The 19,229-nt window shown below is 46.2% G+C and overlaps 1 protein-coding gene across 3 annotated transcripts in view; it reads left to right on the forward strand.

The window, feature by feature from the left end:
* The first annotated feature begins 17,860 nt into the window (after positions 1–17,860).
* DOCK5 (dedicator of cytokinesis 5) overlaps positions 17,861–19,229 on the forward strand; it is a 141,397-nt gene continuing 140,028 nt past the window's right edge. For 2 of the 3 annotated variants that reach the window (XR_013390903.1, XM_077919663.1), the window contains exon 1: positions 17,861–18,158. Coding sequence is in view for 2 of the 3 variants with exons in the window: in XM_077919663.1 (XP_077775789.1) it covers positions 18,116–18,158 (43 nt within the window). In the remaining variant the exon portion in view is untranslated. The remainder of the gene's footprint in view (positions 18,159–19,229) is intronic. The other variant, XM_028708237.2, reaches the window with a different exon arrangement.

Here is a 19,229-nt window from a genome sequence, read left to right on the forward strand (position 1 = left end):
TTTCTCCTTAATCTTCTTCCTTGCCATTCTTTCCCAGCTCAGATTGCCCTACCCAGCAACTTTTGCTGATAAAAGAACAGGAGCTGATGGAAAGTTGACAGTCTAACACAGTATTAGCCAGGAAGCTCTGCCCTTGATGACAGGAGAATCAGCAAGTAAGGAAGAGACACTCTGTACATGCTTAGAGGCATTCTCCTTCATCTCCCCCCCCCCCACAGGATCGGTGCAGAATCCTAACATTTGGAACAAATCCTGGTCTCTGATATATTGCTAAGAGATTAAATTCTCCCATAAAAAACCAGTATTTCTTTTTTTTTTTTTTTACTGATTCACCCAATGAGGCCTGCTTTTAATGACTCAGCAATTTTTGCAGGGGTCGTGGTTTGTGGTTTCTGAAGGTACATCTGGGACATAAGGCAAATTGAGCAAAGAGATCAAGCCCATTTGAGAAATGCCATTAAATCTGTGCCTGTGGTTAGTGAGCAAAGGTCAGTAGTCCAGGGAGCTGCTAGCAATCTGCAGTCTAGTAAAGTGGATTTGTGATTCCTCATTTATGGAGCCACCGGACCCTTCTCAGTTTTGTATGCTCATGACTGGTCCAGAGTTATCTCACAGCGCCATCTAGGGTTACCTGTATGCAACTATTTGCCTTCAAAACCCAGCTGCAAAAGTACAGTAATGTGGTATGTATGTATGTATTTTTCAGCAGATTTCCTTTGGACCATACTGATAACACTGGGAGAAATTCTGTAGGACTTTCTGCATGAGTAAGTTTTATTTCCCTGGGACTTGTGACCAGGCTGGGACTTTGAGGCTTGACTAGCCATCAGTTGACACCTGCCTCTGAAGGCTGGATGTGGAGGTTTCATGTCCAGTTCTCTCCTACTATTCCATTTATTTCCCCTGCATGTAAAAGCTAGTATGTCAGGACTTCTTCAATGTATATGCATTTATACAGCACAAATATACAGATGAGCTTTCAAAAATGTAATTATCCTTTCACTTGCAGTCTAAAGTGGTACAGTCCCACTATAGGGATGCTTGTCCCATGTGATATTTCTCAATGTGTAGATTGACCCTAAGGGCAGGGGGTGGAGGGGAGTTAGAAACAATGAGTTGCATCCACTGCTGGTTTTAATCCGAGTAGACTTGATGAAGTTAATGGACATGAGTATCTTTGGGTCATTCATTTCAGTCGGTCTACTCTGAGAATGACTAACCCTGGACACAGACCTCAGTCTGCTTTGTGAGTGTTGTTAACTGTGGAGGTGCAGCTTCAATGCCCTTCTTCTCTCTTATGGTTCTTTACATTAAAGTGGCCCTAGACCAGTCAACCCTATAAACTAAGAACTCTTTCAAATAGAGGTTTGCCCTCCAAGCACAGCCTTTCAAATTATACAATAGGGCGCATGGTAACACCAGGGGGAATGGAATTGCAGTGAGGGAAGGAAGAATTGAATGGAGCAGAACTGGAATCCTGAGCTGAACCACTCCATACTGCAACATTTTGTTGTTGTTGTTGTTCAATTCATGTGACCTTTATGCTGGCTGGCTTGCTGAGGCCTCTCCCTCGTCAGTGGTAGCATGATGAGGGGGGAGTCCGTTTCTAAAAACCATGCTCTAACCATAGAATCATAGAGTTGGAAGGGGGGGTATCTAATCCTGCTCCCTGCAGGAATATGCAGGTAGCCCATAAGGGGATTGACCTTGACATTATCAGGCGCACTTTGCTCTAACCCATGGGTCGGCAAACTAAGGTCCGTGGGCCGGATCAGGTCCAAATGCCTTCTGGATCCGGGCAACGGACGGTATGGGAATCGCTGTGTGGATCGCCAGCACACACGTTCTTTCCCTCTCCTTCCCTCTCCCTCACACGGCGGTGGTGGCACCTCCTCCCTCCCTCCTCCTTGCTTCTCCCCGCCCTGCCTAGAGGAGGAAGGGGGCTGGGCTTTGTTGGTGCCAGAAGCAGCAGCGCTCAAGCAGCTGCCATTTTAAGCAGACCCTCTCCGGAGCCCTTCAACGTGCTGCTCATCATCCCTCTGCTGCTGCTGCCGCCACCGCCACCAGCCCCTGCCGCTCGCAAGACACAGGTAAGCAGCCACCGGGGCTCATGGTGCTCTTGCATCATTTTATTTTTTCCCCAAAATATATTCCGGCCCCCCACAAGGTCTGAGGGACAGTAGACTGACCCCCTGCTGAAAAAGTCTGCTGACCCCTGCTCTAACCAACTGAACTATCAGTGAAAGGAGTTCAGGATCAGCCTAGGAGAGAAAAGACTTTTCCAGGTTGTTTTAAAAAATGAGGATGCAGACAGGTGTTACCCATTTAAAAAGAGCTTGCACGGCACTGCCAATTTTGCCTTGTAAAATGCAGCCACAGGATAGCATTGAATGTCTTCTGGGTTGCATACTCAGCCCATATACAATATTTTTTCTTCCATTTTATGATTCTGTCTGTCTGGATAGCTCAGTGGGTTAGAGCATGGTGCTGATAGTGCCACGGCTGCAGGTTTGATCCCCATATGGGACAACTGCCTGTTCCTGCATTGAAGGGGGTTGGACTAGGTGAATCTCAGAGTCCCTTTCAACTTCATGATTCTCTGATTTTATTATTAATTACTGAATGGCTCATTTGTTTTACACTTTTGTTGATTGATATTTAATTTGTCTTGACACTCAGATTTGCCCCCTTGTACATTCTGGGGGATAAATGGAAACTGAACCAAACAGGCCCCCTTTTGTTCTATTTTCCATTCATCTGTTGTTGTTTAGTCATTTAGTCGTGTCCGACTCTTCGTGACCCCATGGACCAGAGCACGCCAGGCACTCCTGTCTTCTGCCTCCCACAGTTTGGTCAAACTCATGTTAGCAGTTTCGAGAACACTGTCCCACCATCTCGTCCTCTGTCGTCCCCTTCTCCTTCTGCCCTCAATCTTTCCCAACATCAGGGTCTTTTCCAGGGAGTCTTCTCTTCTCATGAGGTGGCCAAAGTATTGGAGCCTCAGCTTCAGGATCTGTCCTTCCAGTGAGCACTCAGGGCTGATTTCCTTCAGAATGGATAGGTTTGATGAAGAAGAAGAAGAAGAAGAAGAAGAAGAAGAAGAAGAAGAAGAAGAGTTTGGATTTGATATCCCGCTTTATCACTACCCGAAGGAGTCTCAAAGCGGCTAACATTCTCCTTTCCCTTCCTCCCCCACAACAAACACTCTGTGAGGTGAGTGAGGCTGAGAGACTTCAGAGAAGTGTGACTGGCCCAAGGTCACCCAGCAGCTGCATGTGGAAGAGCGGGGAAGCGAACCCGGTTCACCAGATTATGAGTCTACCGCTCTTAACCACTACATCACACTGGCTCTCTTGCAGTCTATGGGACTCTCAAGAGTCTCCTCCAGCACCATAATTCAAAAGCATCATACCTAAATGAATAAACAACCTAATTCATATGAAGCATCTGTATGACTCCGTAGGCCTATGCAATATTATGCAGGAATCGGGTGCACTCCATAAAATAGGGGTGTGGATCTCCAGATCTTGTTGGACTTTGACTTCCTTCACCATAGCCACCATGGCATGATAGAGTTGTAGTTCAAAAACATATGGAGGTTGCAAGTTGCCCAGTCTACCCCATGAGATGAGACCTCCGGGTATTGGGTGGTGTATAAATTCAATCAATCAATCAATCAATCAATCAATCAATCAATCAATAATAAGCATGACCCAGAATTATCCCAAATCATTGGGGTTTCTGTGGAAGATTAGTCAGTACAGAAAGAGATTCCTTAAGGCATAAACTTTGAAAACCATTGTTCACCCATGGCTTGAGGGTCATAGGAACATTGGGGTGGCATGCAACTCTATCTTCAAGCAGTCGAGAGATTCCAGGGTTCCTAGGCATTCACCCAGGGTTTGGTTTCCTCAGAATGAGGGACAGCAGAGACTGCAGTGTCTTTAGGATATATGGTTTATTTACATATATATACAGTACAACCTGAGCTTATGATGGAGAGGCTTACAGCATTAACACCCCAGAAAGTCTTGCTTCTCCCATGGGCACAGCCTTGGAGTGAAGCAGAAACCAAGCTTGTCTCTCATTCTCAGGCTTCAGAGCTAGTAATGTCTGTCAGTTAAAGTTCACTGACATGCTGTTCCTGCAGGCTGAGAAATGCACATCTTTTGAATGCACATACTGCCACTGTATTTGGTGCAGTTGTTTCTCCAATATCAGAGCATTAGATACAGTGTTGTGAGAATTAGTCAGGATGTGACACATACTTTGCCCTAACCAAACCCTATGTTGTTAACATCCTCCTGTAGCTCGGATTGCATTGTCCATGAGAATTAATGTGAACAGTCCTCTCAAGCTTTTTATTTAATCATCTCTGTAACCTGCTACCAAGGTCCGTATAGTTAAAGCCATGGTTTTCCCAGTAGTGATGTATGGAAGTGAGAGCTGGACCATAAAGAAGGCTGATCGCCGAAGAATTGATGCTTTTGAATTATGGTGCTGGAGGAGACTCTTGAGAGTCCCATGGACTGCAAGAAGATCAAACGCATCCATTCTTAAGGAAATCAGCCCTGAGTGCTCACTGGAAGGACAGATCGTGAAGTTGAGGCTCCAATACTTTGGCCACCTCATGAGAAGAGAAGACTCCCTGGAAAAGACCCTGATGTTGGGAAAGATGGAGGGCACAAGGAGAAGGGGACGACAGAGGATGAGATGGTTGGATAGTGTTCTTGAAGCTACAAACATGAGCCTGACCAAACTGCGGGAGGCAGTGGAAGACAGGAGTGCCTGGCGTGCTCTGGTCCATGGGGTCACGAAGAGTCGGACATGACTAAACGACTAAACAACAACAACAACCTGCTACCTGCTTCTAACACAGCTCTCTCTCACATTCAATTCTGGCTTTTGTCTTTCTCAATAAGGGAGGGGGCCCACCCATTGCCCTCTGACACAAAGCCACTTCCTTTGTTACCCATACTTAGGGCCCATTATCTCACCTGGCTATTTCAACAATTGAGTCCTCCATTAGATTTTAACCCTTGCTGGATCCAGAAGTTAGAAGGGACTCCAGCATACAGCCTAACACCCCCACCCCCAACCAACAGCAATAGAAAGCCACTTCCGGGCCTGCCCCAGGAGGTGGGGTTGCGGGCATCACGCCCTCCCCACGTGAGCGGGGGCTGGGTTCAGCCTCCGCGAGAACAGAGGAATCCCGACCGCCACGCCTCCCAGCCAGCCAATCGGCTGGCTGGGGGGGCGGGGCTTGCCCTATTTAGGGCCGGAGCGGAGGGGGCTCGCCCTCTCTTCTCCGGCTAGCCCCCACGTTTTCCCACCCTCCCTCCCTTTAGTTGGGGTTTTTAGGTAGGTCTGACTTTGCTATGGACTTCGGTCTGTCGCCGCAAGGGGCATGGTAGGAATTTTTCCCAATTGGCCATTTACAGCCTTTTGGTTTTTCGCCTACCTCGTAGCAACTCGTCACAACTCTTCTGCATTGGCGGTAGGCATTGGTAAGATGGGGTTAAGAGGATGTGTGGGGGGGGAGGAACGCCATCACCTCCCCCCAGTGAGCGAAGGGTGGTCCGTTAAAGGACTCCGGGGGGCGTGGCCCTGTCCGAAGCCTATGGAGGTGAGGGCCAAAGGCACGCCCCAGAGCGGTGACCCGGGGGAGCTCCTAGCCGACGTGCCTCGGCGGGAGACTCCCCCGATTAATGTTAACCCTTCCCCGTGTCTCCAGCAAATGGGCTGGAGCCGGATAGTCGATAGGACCAATGCCTAAGCCAATGCCTCTCATTCCTGAATTCAATAAAGTTGTGGCCTAATTCGCCCAATTAACCTTAATTATGGTGTCTCGTGTGTTTATTTACCTTGGTGGGGGGCGGGAACTCGCCACGCAAAAATGCCTTATGGACCACTGATCCATCTAGATCAGTACTTCCCACACTCACTGGCAGCTGCTCTCCATCTCTACCTGAGGTGCTGGGCACTGAAGCTAGGAGCTTCTGCATGCAAAGCAGATGCTCTCCCACTGAGCTATTTCCCATCAAACTACATGTGATGCTGCATCATTAGAAAATGTAGCCGGGTTTGTTTTACAATTTAATAATAGGGACAGGGTTGCTTTTTTTAATCAGGACTGCAACACGCAGGGAGGGAAAGTTAAGCCTTCCTTCCTCAGCCGTAATTCTAATGAAAATTGCACACACATCCTGCACTGCTATAAGCTTTAGAAAAACAGCTCCAACTGATGTGTCATATTATTCATTTTAAGAAGCCTGGTGTAGCTTCTAACAATGCGTTTATTGTCCCCTGCATTTTGGCAGTAGGGCCTGGCTTTGAAATCTGCTTGACAGTAGGATTGGCAAGCTATCAGAAGGATGGGGGGGTGGTGTTGCTGGCCTGGCCTTCTTATCCCTTTAAGGCTAAGAGAAGCTTTTCATGGCTTAGAGCTAAATGTTATCACCTGCTAATTACTCCAGATCAAGTGACTGCTAAAGGGGCAGATGCAGGGTCTAGTTCAAAAGTTGGCAACTCTTCCTGACATACATACATACTATCAAGTGAATGTTGGATCAGCAATTAATCTTCCCCTCAACCCATGGTGCATGGTGATTTTCTATCTTTTAAACAAATAATAACAATCAATGTATACATTCATTGATATGTTCATGCTTGTCTTTATATGAAAAATTTGCGAGAGTCCTTTGGGGGTGGAAGGATGGGAGTTTCTATGGGACTCCTCAGACACTAACCAATTGGTGCTGTTTACAAAAAGCTTTTCTTTACAAACTTGCAAAACCTGCTAGCCGACCTCTGTACCACAGATGATGGAGGAAGCCAAATCAAATGAGGATCTGAGTACTGTCATACCTTGGATCCCACACGCCTTGTGAGTTGAACGGTTTGGCTCCCAAATGGCACAAACCCGGAAGTGACTGTTTCGGTTTGCAAACGTTCTTTGGAACCCAAACATCCGATGCGGCTTCCACTGCTTCTGATTGGCTGCAGGAGCTTCCTGCAGCCAATCAGAAGCTGCACTTTGGTTTCCAAACATTTTGGAAGTCGAACAGATTTGCAGAATGGGTTCCGTTCGACTTCCGAGGTAACAACTGTACATGGGCAGGCACATGTGGAGATGTGTGAAGCTCTGTGTACTCTGGTCCCAAGTTATGAAGGTCAAAGCCAGCACTGTTATAATGGAGACTTGACGGAGGAGCATTGGTTAAGCCCGAGACATTTCTGCTTCTTATCTTGTACTTAGTACTTGTTCTTGGTAGGTAAAAGACATTGATTCTACAGCAGGGGTCAGCAAACTTTTTCAGCAGGGGGCCAGTGTCCCTCAGACCTTGTGAGGGGCTGGACTATATTTTTGGGGGCAAATATATGAACGAACTCCTATGCCCCACAAATAACCCAGAGATGCATTTTAAATAAAAGCACACATTCTACTCATGTAAGAACACCAGGCAGGCCCCACAAATAACCCAGAGGTGCATTTAAAATAAAAGGACACATTCTACTCATGTAAAAACATACTGATTCCCGGACTGTCCGCAGGCCGGATTTAGAAGGCGATTGGGCCGGATCCGGCCCCTGGGCCTTAGTTTGCCTACCCATGTTCTACAGCTATGTCTCTTGAGAAGTTTCCAATGCATCTGTTTCTGCTTAGACTTTGGCAAGAAGGGCTGTTGACTTCATAGAGCTCTGCAAAGATGGCCAAAAGGTTCAATGTGCAATCAATAGAAGATTCATCCCCCCAAAGAGAGATGAAGGCAATAAGGAAGCAGCATAAATAAGAAGTAAATAAATATACGTTTTATAATGAGGGCATTTATTAGATAAATGCAGTTGGCTAAGTCAATACTGATGTCTTGTTCTCCATGTTGCTTCCACCCCTGTAAAATGAGGACCTTTTAAGAAAATTGGTTTTAGCTCATGCAATGAGGGTAAGAGAGAAAGAAATGCATCTTTCTTGGATTATTGATTTTTGCCCACATCCAAAAATGAATAGATGCAGTCTTCAGTACATTGCTGATGGGAAGAAATGCAGCCCATCACCACCAACTGCCCCAAAGATAGTGTTTCCATTGCTCACCTGACGGTGTGTTCTGCCTCCACTGTTGGAGGCAGTTTTCTTCATACTACCAGCTGCTGGAAACTGCAGGATGGGGGAGCACTACGGCATCTGGTCTACCACTGTGAGAACAGGATGCAGCACTAAATGGGCCACTGGCCTGATCCAGTAGGCTCTTCTTATGTTGTGAGTTCCCTCTGGGCTATTGGCTAGTACCTGTGACATCTCTAAGGTCAAGTCAAACAGCTCTTTCCCTTTCCCAGGTCAGTTTATATATCTTTTAAACTTTTTAAAATGGTTAGTAACACTCAAAGGGAGATGATGGAGAATAGAAGAGAAAGAAAACGGCTACATAGTCTTCTTCCAATGTCTTTTTATAGCCAATCCCAACATATTTTGAGGATAACAATAACTCTTTCATGAGGGATAAGCCTGACCTCTAAATCAAATATGAGACAGAAACACTTTTGGCAACAACTTTTAACAGCTGCACTGGTGATAAACCTGAACCCTGTAGAGCACTGCCAACTTTTGGGTCAGCTTCGAGCAGCTGTGACTTTGGGGAAAGAGGATAAACATGAAATGAGTAACCCCCCCCCCCCCCCAAGTTAGCTGCTGTAGTTAATTGCTTTATAAATTTATCAGTTTTAATTTGATAGTTTATATTTTCTGATGTTATATTGATTTTGTATGTACCCCACTCTAAGATTGTATAACGAAGGTTAGGTCATTAAATACATAAAAACAAATAATAAATAAATGCTAATTAATTAATGCCATGGAGATATTTGCTATTGCAGCAAATTAGGGATGGAAAGCTGTGACACCCCAGATGTTGGACTACAACACCTATGATCCCCAACCACTGGCCATGCTGAATGGGCCAGATGGAATTGGAGTCTAACTCCAGCTTCCCTTTCCCTGCAGCTGACCACTGTCACTGCTGCCAAACACACCAATGCAGGTATAGTTGCAGTCGTTGGTTGAAAAGTTGCAGCTGTAACTGGATCTGGCCCATGGCCTGAAAAAGACCCTCCTGTCACTCATATCTTAAGTGTTTCCTAAGATGGAAACTGCAGTGATGAGAGTTTGTAGTAATGAATAAAGCTGAAACAAAGACTAAGTTGTATTGGTGAGTGCAATTAGGTTGAGGAGGGTGAGCCTTTTAGGTGCCTATTTTGTCCTGGGATTCAGCTACATTAGTAAAGAGACAACGAATCAAATCCGTTTTAAACATGCAACAGCAGATGGCGCCAGAGAGCAGAAATTGTTTAAAAGGACATTTCTCATAGCAAGTTTTTTATTTTGTTAAAATGATCTAATTTCTGACTTAGATGTGTTTCTTTCCTGTGTTTCGATCCACTCAAGGTTCCTAACACCTCTACCTCCTTAGAAGGTAATGGGTAAAGGTAAAGGGACCCCTGACCATTAGGTCCAATCGTAAGCGACTCTGGGGTTGCGGCACTCATCTCGCTTTATTGGCCGAGGGAACCGGCGTACAGCTTCCGGGTCATGTGGGCAGCATGAATAAACCACTTCTGGCGAACCAGAGCAGTGCACAGAAACGCCGTTTACCTTCCCGCCAGAGTGGTACCTATTTATCTACTTGCACTTTGACGTGCTTTCAAACTGCTAGGTTGGCAGGAGCAGGGACCGAGCAACGGGAGCTCACCCCGTCTTGGGGATTCGACCTTCTGATCGGCAAGCCCTAGGCTCAATGGTTTAGACCGCAGCACCACCTTGGCCTCAAAAACTTAGAACCTGAAGTTTGTGTCATAAAACATTCTTCATCTAGACCTGTTTGGTTGGTATTTTAAATCATATTGCATGATGGCATCACTTAATGGAGCTTCTGTATTTCCATGCATTTATATTCAGGCCACGTTCATCCTTATTATGAAATAAAGCTTTATTTTCCTGCAAGCCTGGACTAAAGTCATAACTCTTCATGGGTGGGATGTAGATACAGAAAGGAATAAAGGAGGAAATATGGGCAGGGAGCTGCCATTTCGTTGCAGATTTTGGCTCTTTACGACATGCTGCTGCTGCCTTGCTTCAGACATGAAGAATGACTAGAGCCCACAGATAATTCAACACTTGCATAGCTTGTCGTATGATCAGGCATTTGTCTTCACTAGGAAGAGAGAGGAACTATAATCTCTGACTCATATTCAGACCCTCTGTAGCTGTGCAGAGCAATTCTGCAGAAAAACAGAGACATTTTGTCATGATTTACAGTGCAAGCCTGACTGTTTCTGCTTGGAAGTAAGTCATATTGAATTCAATGGGACTTAATCTCAAGTACGGTAAGTGGGGTTGGAGTTGCATCCTCAGTTGCCTAATCATCTCCTGCTATGGGTGCAACATACCCACCAGTATTTTCTCATCAACATTTCATGGAAGCCCCCCTGCATAAGGAACCATTTATGTTAGGGTTGTGCACCAACCACAAGATTTGGTTTTAACTGTGATTTCGCACTTTGGAAAACAATTTGACTCAGGGTTGGAAGCCAAACCCCAGTTCACAGAAATAAAGTTTAATGCTTCCCACATTCATTTGCACGTGTATCATTCCAAAGTGTGAATGTAAGCAAGCTCACCTTCAGATTTGGGGTGGTGGCAGCTCCCCTCCTATGTCGGTGGGTGCCAGTGAACAGAGCTGAGCATCACCAGCTGAATCTGAACAAACTACTATTTTTATTTCCCACAATGCCTCTGAGTGATAAGTCAGGGGTTTGGGGTGGGGATTTAAATGTGAATCCCTCAGCTCCACCTGCCCAGAACTCACTGGGAGCACTGGAAACGTTTTTTTAAAGGGGGTCAGCAATGGTAATATAGGAAGCAGCCTTATACTGAGCTTTATGGGTACTTAATACCGAGCTCGGTGAACTAATGGTATGTCTTCTCTCTCTACATGGAGATGCTGGGGACTGACCCTGGGACCTTGCGCATGCAAACCAGGAGCTCTACCACTGAGCTGCAGCCTCTGACTCTCCTAGGGCCCTGCCAGGGCACTAAGATGCCAGCAGCTGCTCAAGGGTGCCGCAAGCTGACACCAGGCCTGCTTGCAAAGAACTCCAGCTGCGATTTAACCTTGGCATGGTTGCCTCCACCACCAATGTTCTCAGCCGCTCAGCTTTTGAGATAATTAATCCACCTCTGCTAATAAGGCTTTTATGATTCCATGTTTCATAAGAATGAAATGAATAAAGAGTGGAAAAAAGATGAATAAAGAGTGGGAAAAAACCCACCAGAGTTCACTGAAGGTTGATGATAATACATTGGCTACAGGGCAAGCTTCCATGGACTAGAGACCACTTTGTCACTTGACTGTCCTTCAGAATATTTGGGTTGTTAGTAGTTTCTGCTCTCTCTGCTGCAGCCACAGGGGGGCATGAGAGTCATCTCTTCTGCTACTCCTCAAGCTGCCCAAAAAATTATTGCAAGCTCCACTGGTCATAAATTGGCTTATTTTTGTGCATTTAAAAAGAGAGAGAAAATATTTGTTTGGTTAACAGCTGAACATGTGGAATCCTGACATTCCACATATCTAGGGATGAACACCAAGATTATATAGTAGCATTCCCCAACCTGGTGCCCTCTAGACGTTGTTGGACTTGACTCTCATCATTCTTGGCCATTGACCATACTGACTGGAACTGGTGGGAGTTAGTCTGGAGGGCCACAGGTTCTCCTCACAGGTGAGGCAGTGCATCTTCATGTCTAAAAAAATGACGGTGTTCAGACACAAATTGGAGACCTATTTGTTTGCCTTTGGGGCATGGATGTCAACTGAAATTTCAGCAGTTGGTATTGCTTTGTGATTTTAGCTTTAGAAATGTATTTTTAAAGAATGTTTTTATTGCATAGATTGTATTTTTATGCAGAGCATTGCCCTGGGTTCCCATGGGAGGACGGGCAATATAGAAATAAATTAAATTATGTTGTGACGCAGAATGGTCACTTTATTTAGCACTGACTTCCACTAATACTTCCACACGGCTGCACCAACAGGACACAGCACACACACCCTCCTGAGAAAACCCATTGATTCTGATTTCATTTTCTTCTTTGGTAGATCTACAAAAACACATACCAACAAATAAATTTTAGAAAGGGGCAAGCTTAGATGTGGATGCACAAAGCCTTGGTTTGTGCTCTGCTCTGCCTTCCTTCCTGCCCAGGACAGCCCTGCCCTGCCTGTCTCCCCAGAGACGGTGCGTCACGTGAGGCTGAGGCTGGGTCTCGGTGGCAGCAGTGGCCCCTCCTGCTCCTCAACTGCTCTCCAGCAGCTGCTGCCCAAGGAAGGAGGCCGGCAGCAGTGGCCATGGAGAGGCAACAGGGGGCTCCTGCACAGCCGCCACTGCCACCACTGAGAACAAGCACTGGCTCCTCCTCCTCCAGTTCGGTGGTGGCAGCACTGGCAGGGCAAACGGGGCATTCCAGGATCATATCAGAAGCTGGGGTGGCTTTTGTAATTTCAGAACTGTCCATGGAAAATAGGGACACTTGGAACAGTTGTAGCTTCCCCCAAAGAATCTTGGCAACTGCAGTTTGGAGAAAGATCTGAATGTGTGTCAAAGGTACAGTTGTGGATGTGACCTAACAAAATCATAATCTACTGATTACTTTTATTATAACACTCTCCTTTTATATTTATTTTCTAGCAAAGTGTGTGGCTTTGCTTTTGATGTTTGGTCTTTTTGAAGATAGACTCTCTACCACCTTTTGAGTCTATGGTTCTAAAATGCTCACTTACAAAAGAACAACTGCTATAGCTGTTTGCTTGTTTTAAATTACTTTCTGCTGAATTGCCTTTCCATTTGCTTGAACACTTTTAAACTGGAGTGGTGAATTTATTTCAGCTGGCGGGTCCAATCCAGACCCCCCCCCAAAAAAAGCACTACCATGCCACTTTAAAATTCATGGCTTCCCTGCAAATTTTCTCATGCCTGTGCAAATTTTGTAAGCATTTCCTTTCCCTTTTTTTATTTATCTCATAAAATGTATATACTGCTTGATTTGGAAGGCACGACAACTCAAAACCGTTTACGAAAAAGGATAAAACTATAAAATTATCACTACAGCAGTAACTTAAAGTCTACAAAAAGTGTTAACATAACCACAGATTGAAACTAATTTAAAACTCGCATCAACTTTCTAAATATCTAGGCAGGCTTGTTTAAACAAAAATGTTTACAGCAGGCAATGAAAAAAATACAGTGACGGTGTCTGCTTGGTATCAATAGGTGGGGAGTTCCAAAGTGTAAGGGCTGCCACACTAAATGATAGAGCACTTACAAATGCGGAGCAGGAATTACGTGACACCCGTAGTAGTGCCAATTCCACTGATCACAGTGGTTGAGTGGGCAAATACAGTGGTACTTCGGGTTAAGAACTTAATTCGTTCCGGAGGTCCATACTTAACCTGAAACTGTTCTTAACCTGAAGCACCGCTTTAGATAATGGGGCCTCCTGCTGCTGCTGCTCCCGCCGTGCCGCTGGAGCACGATTTCTGTTCTCAACCTGAAGCAAAGTTCTTAACCTGAAGCACTATTTCTGGGTTAGTGGAGTCTGAAACCTGAAGCGTATGTAACCCGAGGTACCACTGTACAGGGTAAGGCGATCTCATAGGTAAACTGGTCCCAAGTTGTTAAGAAACACCTTGAACTTGGCTCAGTAGCAAATTGGCAACCAGTGCAGATCTCTGAGCATTGGTGATTTATGCTGACCTTTACCAATGCGCTCTTCCCCATAGGCATTTTTGTATCCCTTGTTTGGCTGGAGAACAGCATCACCCAATGCCAGAGTCCTTCTCATTGGTCGGCCTACTTTGCTCTGGCAAAGGAGTAAGGGAAGGAAAATAGGAATTGCAACCTATTTTGAACTCTTCATTAAACTACACTGGTCTGGACATGCTGCATTTTGTTTTCGGCTTTTTAAAGAAAGCCTTTTATGTATATTTGACTCAAGTACAGCCAGCCAGCACACAAAGTATGCTCAGGGCAGCTTTGGAGAAGAAGCATAAGGCAGAATTGCAGCAAAAAGTTGGCCTGTTTGAATAGAAACTGGGCGTATCGTTGCAGGATCCCAGCCAGAACAGGGTGACTAACACCTTGTGCATGCAAGGAACCCTTGAGCTGCGTTTTCCCAACACTGCTGACCAGGTGTTGGTTAGCACTCCTATCTTTAAAGGTGCAGCGCATATTTGTTGAAAGAATCCTAAGAGTGTTTCTTCAGAAGGAAGGCCAGATCTACTTATGCAGCGAGTTGGGGCCAAATCCTGGTGATGTGGACGCTGTAGAGGTTAGGAAGCTCATTTTTGAAAGCTTCTCTGCAAGGAGAAAAGTAGCAAGCAAGGAATGAGCTAAGCTGGAGCATGTCCCCTGCTTTGTGCGTCTATTTATAATGTGAAGGGAGGTTTATATTGTTCTTGAGTAGCATTCAAAACTGGCATCCCTCACCTGCAGCCTGAAGGGGTACAACTTTATCGCAGGATTGTGTCTTGAATTTGATTCTACATGTCTTGATTAAGTCTAAGAGCGAGCTACAAGATAAGCAGGAGGAGGCAGCAGAATTCTGGAATGTACCGTTAGGCTGTAGAGGAACAATCATTTGTTTTACTCTTCCAGCCCAAGGACAACTGAGCATGCTCAGTGGGCACATCATGCTCGCTGACATCAAGAATTAAAAGAAAACAGGAAAGAATGCAGGAGGAAGACTGGGAGAGGCTGGCTGTAACCCTGAACAGGAACATTCCACACTGCAACATTTTGTTACAGGTTCCACTTGTATTCACTAAAATGCACAACTATGTTTCGCTTAGTGAGTGGGATATGGAAGCTTCTGCTGGTTGTGAGGAAGCCATGGCTTTCCCTTCATTTTAAACCCTGCCTGGAAACAGAGCGGCAGCAAGAAAGGCTGGCGACCGCATTTTAGGGCATGACTTGAATGTCGTCATCATGGGTCCTCCTGGGTAAAGCATTTCCCTCCTCTTTAAAGCACTGGCCCATGTTTATTCATCGCTAGCAAGGCAGGGATCGCAAGGGATGGACGCATCTCTTGGGATGTGAATTTCAGTTGTCCAAGCTTCTTAATGTTCCAGTCTTAAATTCTGTTCTTCACATTTCGGTAACAATCTGTTTTTTTCAAAAACAAAAAAGCAAATCATCATGAAAATACACCAGCAGTTTAGTGTGCATTTCACCACATATTTCTGTGTGCAGTTTGGACCAATATACAATTTCAGCAAGCAACTTACCACCATATAATGAATTTTTGTATGCTATTTTCAGAACTATAGGTGTTGTTCTGCACACCTTCCCCTAGCTTATGCATTTTTATAAGCATTATATGTGGGACGCGGGTCGCGCTGTGGGTTAAACCAGAGAGCCTAGGACTTGCTGATTAGAAGGTCGGCAGTTCAAATCCACACGACGGGGTGAGGTCCCGTCGCTCGGTCCCTGCTCCTGCCAACCTAGCAGTTCGAAAGCACGTCAAAGTGCAAGTAGATAAGTAGATACCGCTCTGGTGGGAAGGTAAACGTCGTTTCCGTTCACAGCTCTGGTTCGCCAGAAGCGGCTTAGTCCTGCTGGCCACATGACCCAGAAGCTGTACGTTGGCTCCCTCGGCCAATAAAGCAAGATGAGCGCCACAACCCCAGAGTCGTCCGCGACTGGACCTTACGGTCAGGGGTCCCTTTACCTTTTCCTTTAAGCATTATACTTGGCTGCAGAACTGCATTACAAAATTTGGAGAAGTGTAGATTTTGAGCCATGTCTCAGTTTGCATATTGTTTTGAAAATTTGATGGGTCCGCCTTTAAATGCAAACTGAATGAATTTCTCACCCCTATCTGTGACCCAAAACCTGTCTTTAACCCAAACATGCATTTGGGATCCCATTTCTTTTTCCTCCTTCTTTTACCAGATATTTGTTGGGTTGTATCATCATCATCATCCTTATTTTATTACCTGCCCTTCACCCTGAGGTCCAGGGTAGGTTATAACAGTTTAAAATACAGTCTAACATAGTTTTAAAACTAACAAACAAAGACCAGTCACACAAAAATAGGGTGGATCCTGATTTGGGGGCAGCAGAGGGGCTATCAGGAGATTGATAGCGTTGCCATATTTCAAGAGGTAAAAAAAGCTTTTTTAGGGCAATCGCCTAATAGCACCTTCACTGCCACAGAGCCAGAGCCAGAAACCTACCACTGATTGCAAAATATACTGAAGAGAGTGTAAAATATGTTGCTCTCCTATGCCAACTATCATGTTGCTAAAATCAAATGCTCCTCCACCCTCTAATTCATTTATTTAGAAGGTATATGGTTTCTAAGAATCTATTCTCTCGAATTTGTGCCTCTCAGCTTAACAGTTGGATTGTGCATATCAATCGCTGTGCAGAAATTAGATCAGGTAGATATTTAGGTGATTGGCAGTAGATCAGTAAGGATTTCCGACTCCCAATTGTTTAAAAATTGCAACTGCAAAATGACTTCTTTAGCCTAACTTAGGCAGCCGAAATGAGGAAAGCTGGGGTAACTCAGTCAGATGGGTGGGGTACTATTATTATTATTATTATTATTATTATTATTATTATTATTATTATTATTATTATTATGGCTGGATTTTCTTCTCTTTAGAAGAGGAAAAGAAGCAGTAGACCACACAGAACTATCCTTCTTTCTCTCTCCTGCTCTCACCAGCAAGGCTAGGCCCTTCGTCCCTTCACAGTTTGCTTGTTTTCCTTTTCCCTCCTCACTCATTTTTCCTTACTTGCTGGGTCTTTTTATACTGTAAGCCTGAGGGAAGGGGCTGCATTATTTCTGTCGATTTGCAAGCTGCTCTGTGAGACCTTTTCCAGCTAAAATCCTTTGTCTAAGAAGGACTGAGTATTTCTAGGACGAATGTGAAACTGTGACGCTCCCTTGTTATTTTTACTATTGGATGCTGAATGCTGTTTATGTAATCTTGTTATATATGTATTGGAATATGGTCTTTTGTATGTTGTCGCGTTGCTATTGCATTGTCATGTTATTATAAGATTGTTTTTGTAGTGTTTGTTTGTTTGAAACACATTCTTGTTTTTGTAGTGTTTGAAATGCATTCCTCTTTGTTGCAAGTCGCTATGGGCACAAATAAAAAGAATGAATAAGCAAAACTACCCCACACAGGCAGAGGGTTAACAGTGCAATCCCACCCTTATCTATTCGTGCAATCATGGCATTGTAGAGGTCTACTCAGAAGTAAGCCCTACTGAGTTCCATGGGGCATATTCCCAAGTAAGTTGGTACAGAGCTGAAGACATATAACACACAGCTGCCATCCTAAGGGCCAAACTAGACATGACCCCATCCAAGTCATGAGCGGCTGCATGAATGAGGCTTCTCCCCTTTTTCTTTTAAAAGTAAACCGAAGTCAGGCTGATCCAGATGGGGACGGAGGCGGTGGGAGGGGGCTTTCACCCTTTGCCCCCCTGCCATTTGCACAGGAAGGCAAAACTCCCTTCCTTGGAAGCCCTGGAAGCGCAGCCTTTGCCGGAATGCAGGTAAGGCTGCTCTCCTCGCCAGCGCTTTCCTGGGAGTAAGTCCCCTTGCGAAGCTGCGTGCCGGGATGCTTTCCCCCAGCGCACAGGCGTATGACCGGGATCCCGAGGAAGCCCCCGGGAGGGTGGAGGCTGCCCGTCTGCCGCCAGCCCTTCCCCGTGGCGGGCAGCAGGGCGGAGCAGGTGATCCCTCCCGGCGGCGGCGGCGAGTTCCCGCCCCTGCGCTCTGACTCTGCTGCTGCTGCTGCTTCACCCTCGGGCCGCCCGGGCGGAGCAGCGCAGGGAAGTTCCTCCGTCGACGGCGGCGGCGCCGGGAGGGCAGTTCTGCGGCGGAGAGGGCAGCGCCGCGGGCAGGATCCCGCCCCTGAGCTGAGCATGGCGGCGGCGGCGGCGGCGGAGGCCGGAGGGGGCTGACCTGGAGCCGCCTGCGGGCTGGAAGCACCGAGCGGGGAAGAGGCAGAGAGCGAGCGGGGAGGGGATCCCTCCCAGCCCCGGCATGGCCCGCTGGATCCCGACCAAGCGCGAGAAGTACGGCGTCGGTGAGTGATCGCAGGCAGAGGGATTGCTCTCCCCCCACCCCCGCCCCTTACTGTACTTGCGGTTCCCACGTGCAACAACACGCGTGCCGCCTGCCTCTTCTTCCTTGGCCCGGGTCGTGGGGACGCGCCCAGCATCATCGGAATTAACCCTCTGCTTGCTTGCTGAGTTTCCTTCCTAGCACTATTCCCCGCTCTCCTCGCCCTGGATAAAGTCCATCCTACGGCAGAGCTGCCACCCCACCCCCCGTCTTAGATCAGATAACACCCTCGTTTGTGTGAATGGTTACATTTTCCTGCGCGGGTCGGCTCAAAAACACCACCCGTTGAGTTCAATGGGCCTTACTCCCGGAGGAAGCGTGTTTAGGATTGCAGCGCGTTAGGGGAAACGTTAACTCCACCATAGCTCTTTAACTCGGGAGGAATAAATCTTTCTTCTTCCTTCTATCTGCAGTCTCCACCCCCCCCCTCTTCTTCTTTGAAAGTTTCTGGAGGAGAGCATTCAAGATCCTTTAAGCTGATTGGTTACCCATTAACACCTTTTTCTGATCTGTCATCCCGCCTGGATGGGGAGAGGGAGGCGGGTGGATTCCCTCTGCTCCACACCCAAAGGGACCTCTGATTCACGCTGCAGGCTGCGGAGGGTTGTAAATGTGGAATAAGGAAGCACTGTTCTGTGTGAGTTGACGTGGGGTGTGTGTGAAAGGCTGCATGTTCTGACAAAGGTCACTCTCTGCTTTGATGGTCTGCTTACGGGGCTTTTCCATAGAAGTCATCCTTTCCAAGTTAAACTCTCTTGGAACCAGGGCTCTTTTTTCAGCCGGAACTCACCAGAACTCAGTTCTGGCTCCTCTCAGGTGGGCGCCATTGCCATTCTAAGAGAACAAGGGAGGCCTCCATGGTGAGTTCCGGCACCTCTTTTTCTAGAAAAATGGCACTGCTTGGAACAGTCACCCAGCAACCTTTTTCAGATCTGGGACTTGCCATAATAATAATAATAATAATAATAATAATAATAATAATAATAATACATTTTCCCTCAAAGCAGCTTACAGATAAAATAAGAGCAGCTAA

The sequence above is a fragment of the Podarcis muralis genome, chromosome 15 (assembly GCF_964188315.1).
Source record: "Podarcis muralis chromosome 15, rPodMur119.hap1.1, whole genome shotgun sequence".
Lineage (NCBI taxonomy): Eukaryota > Metazoa > Chordata > Lepidosauria > Squamata > Lacertidae > Podarcis > Podarcis muralis.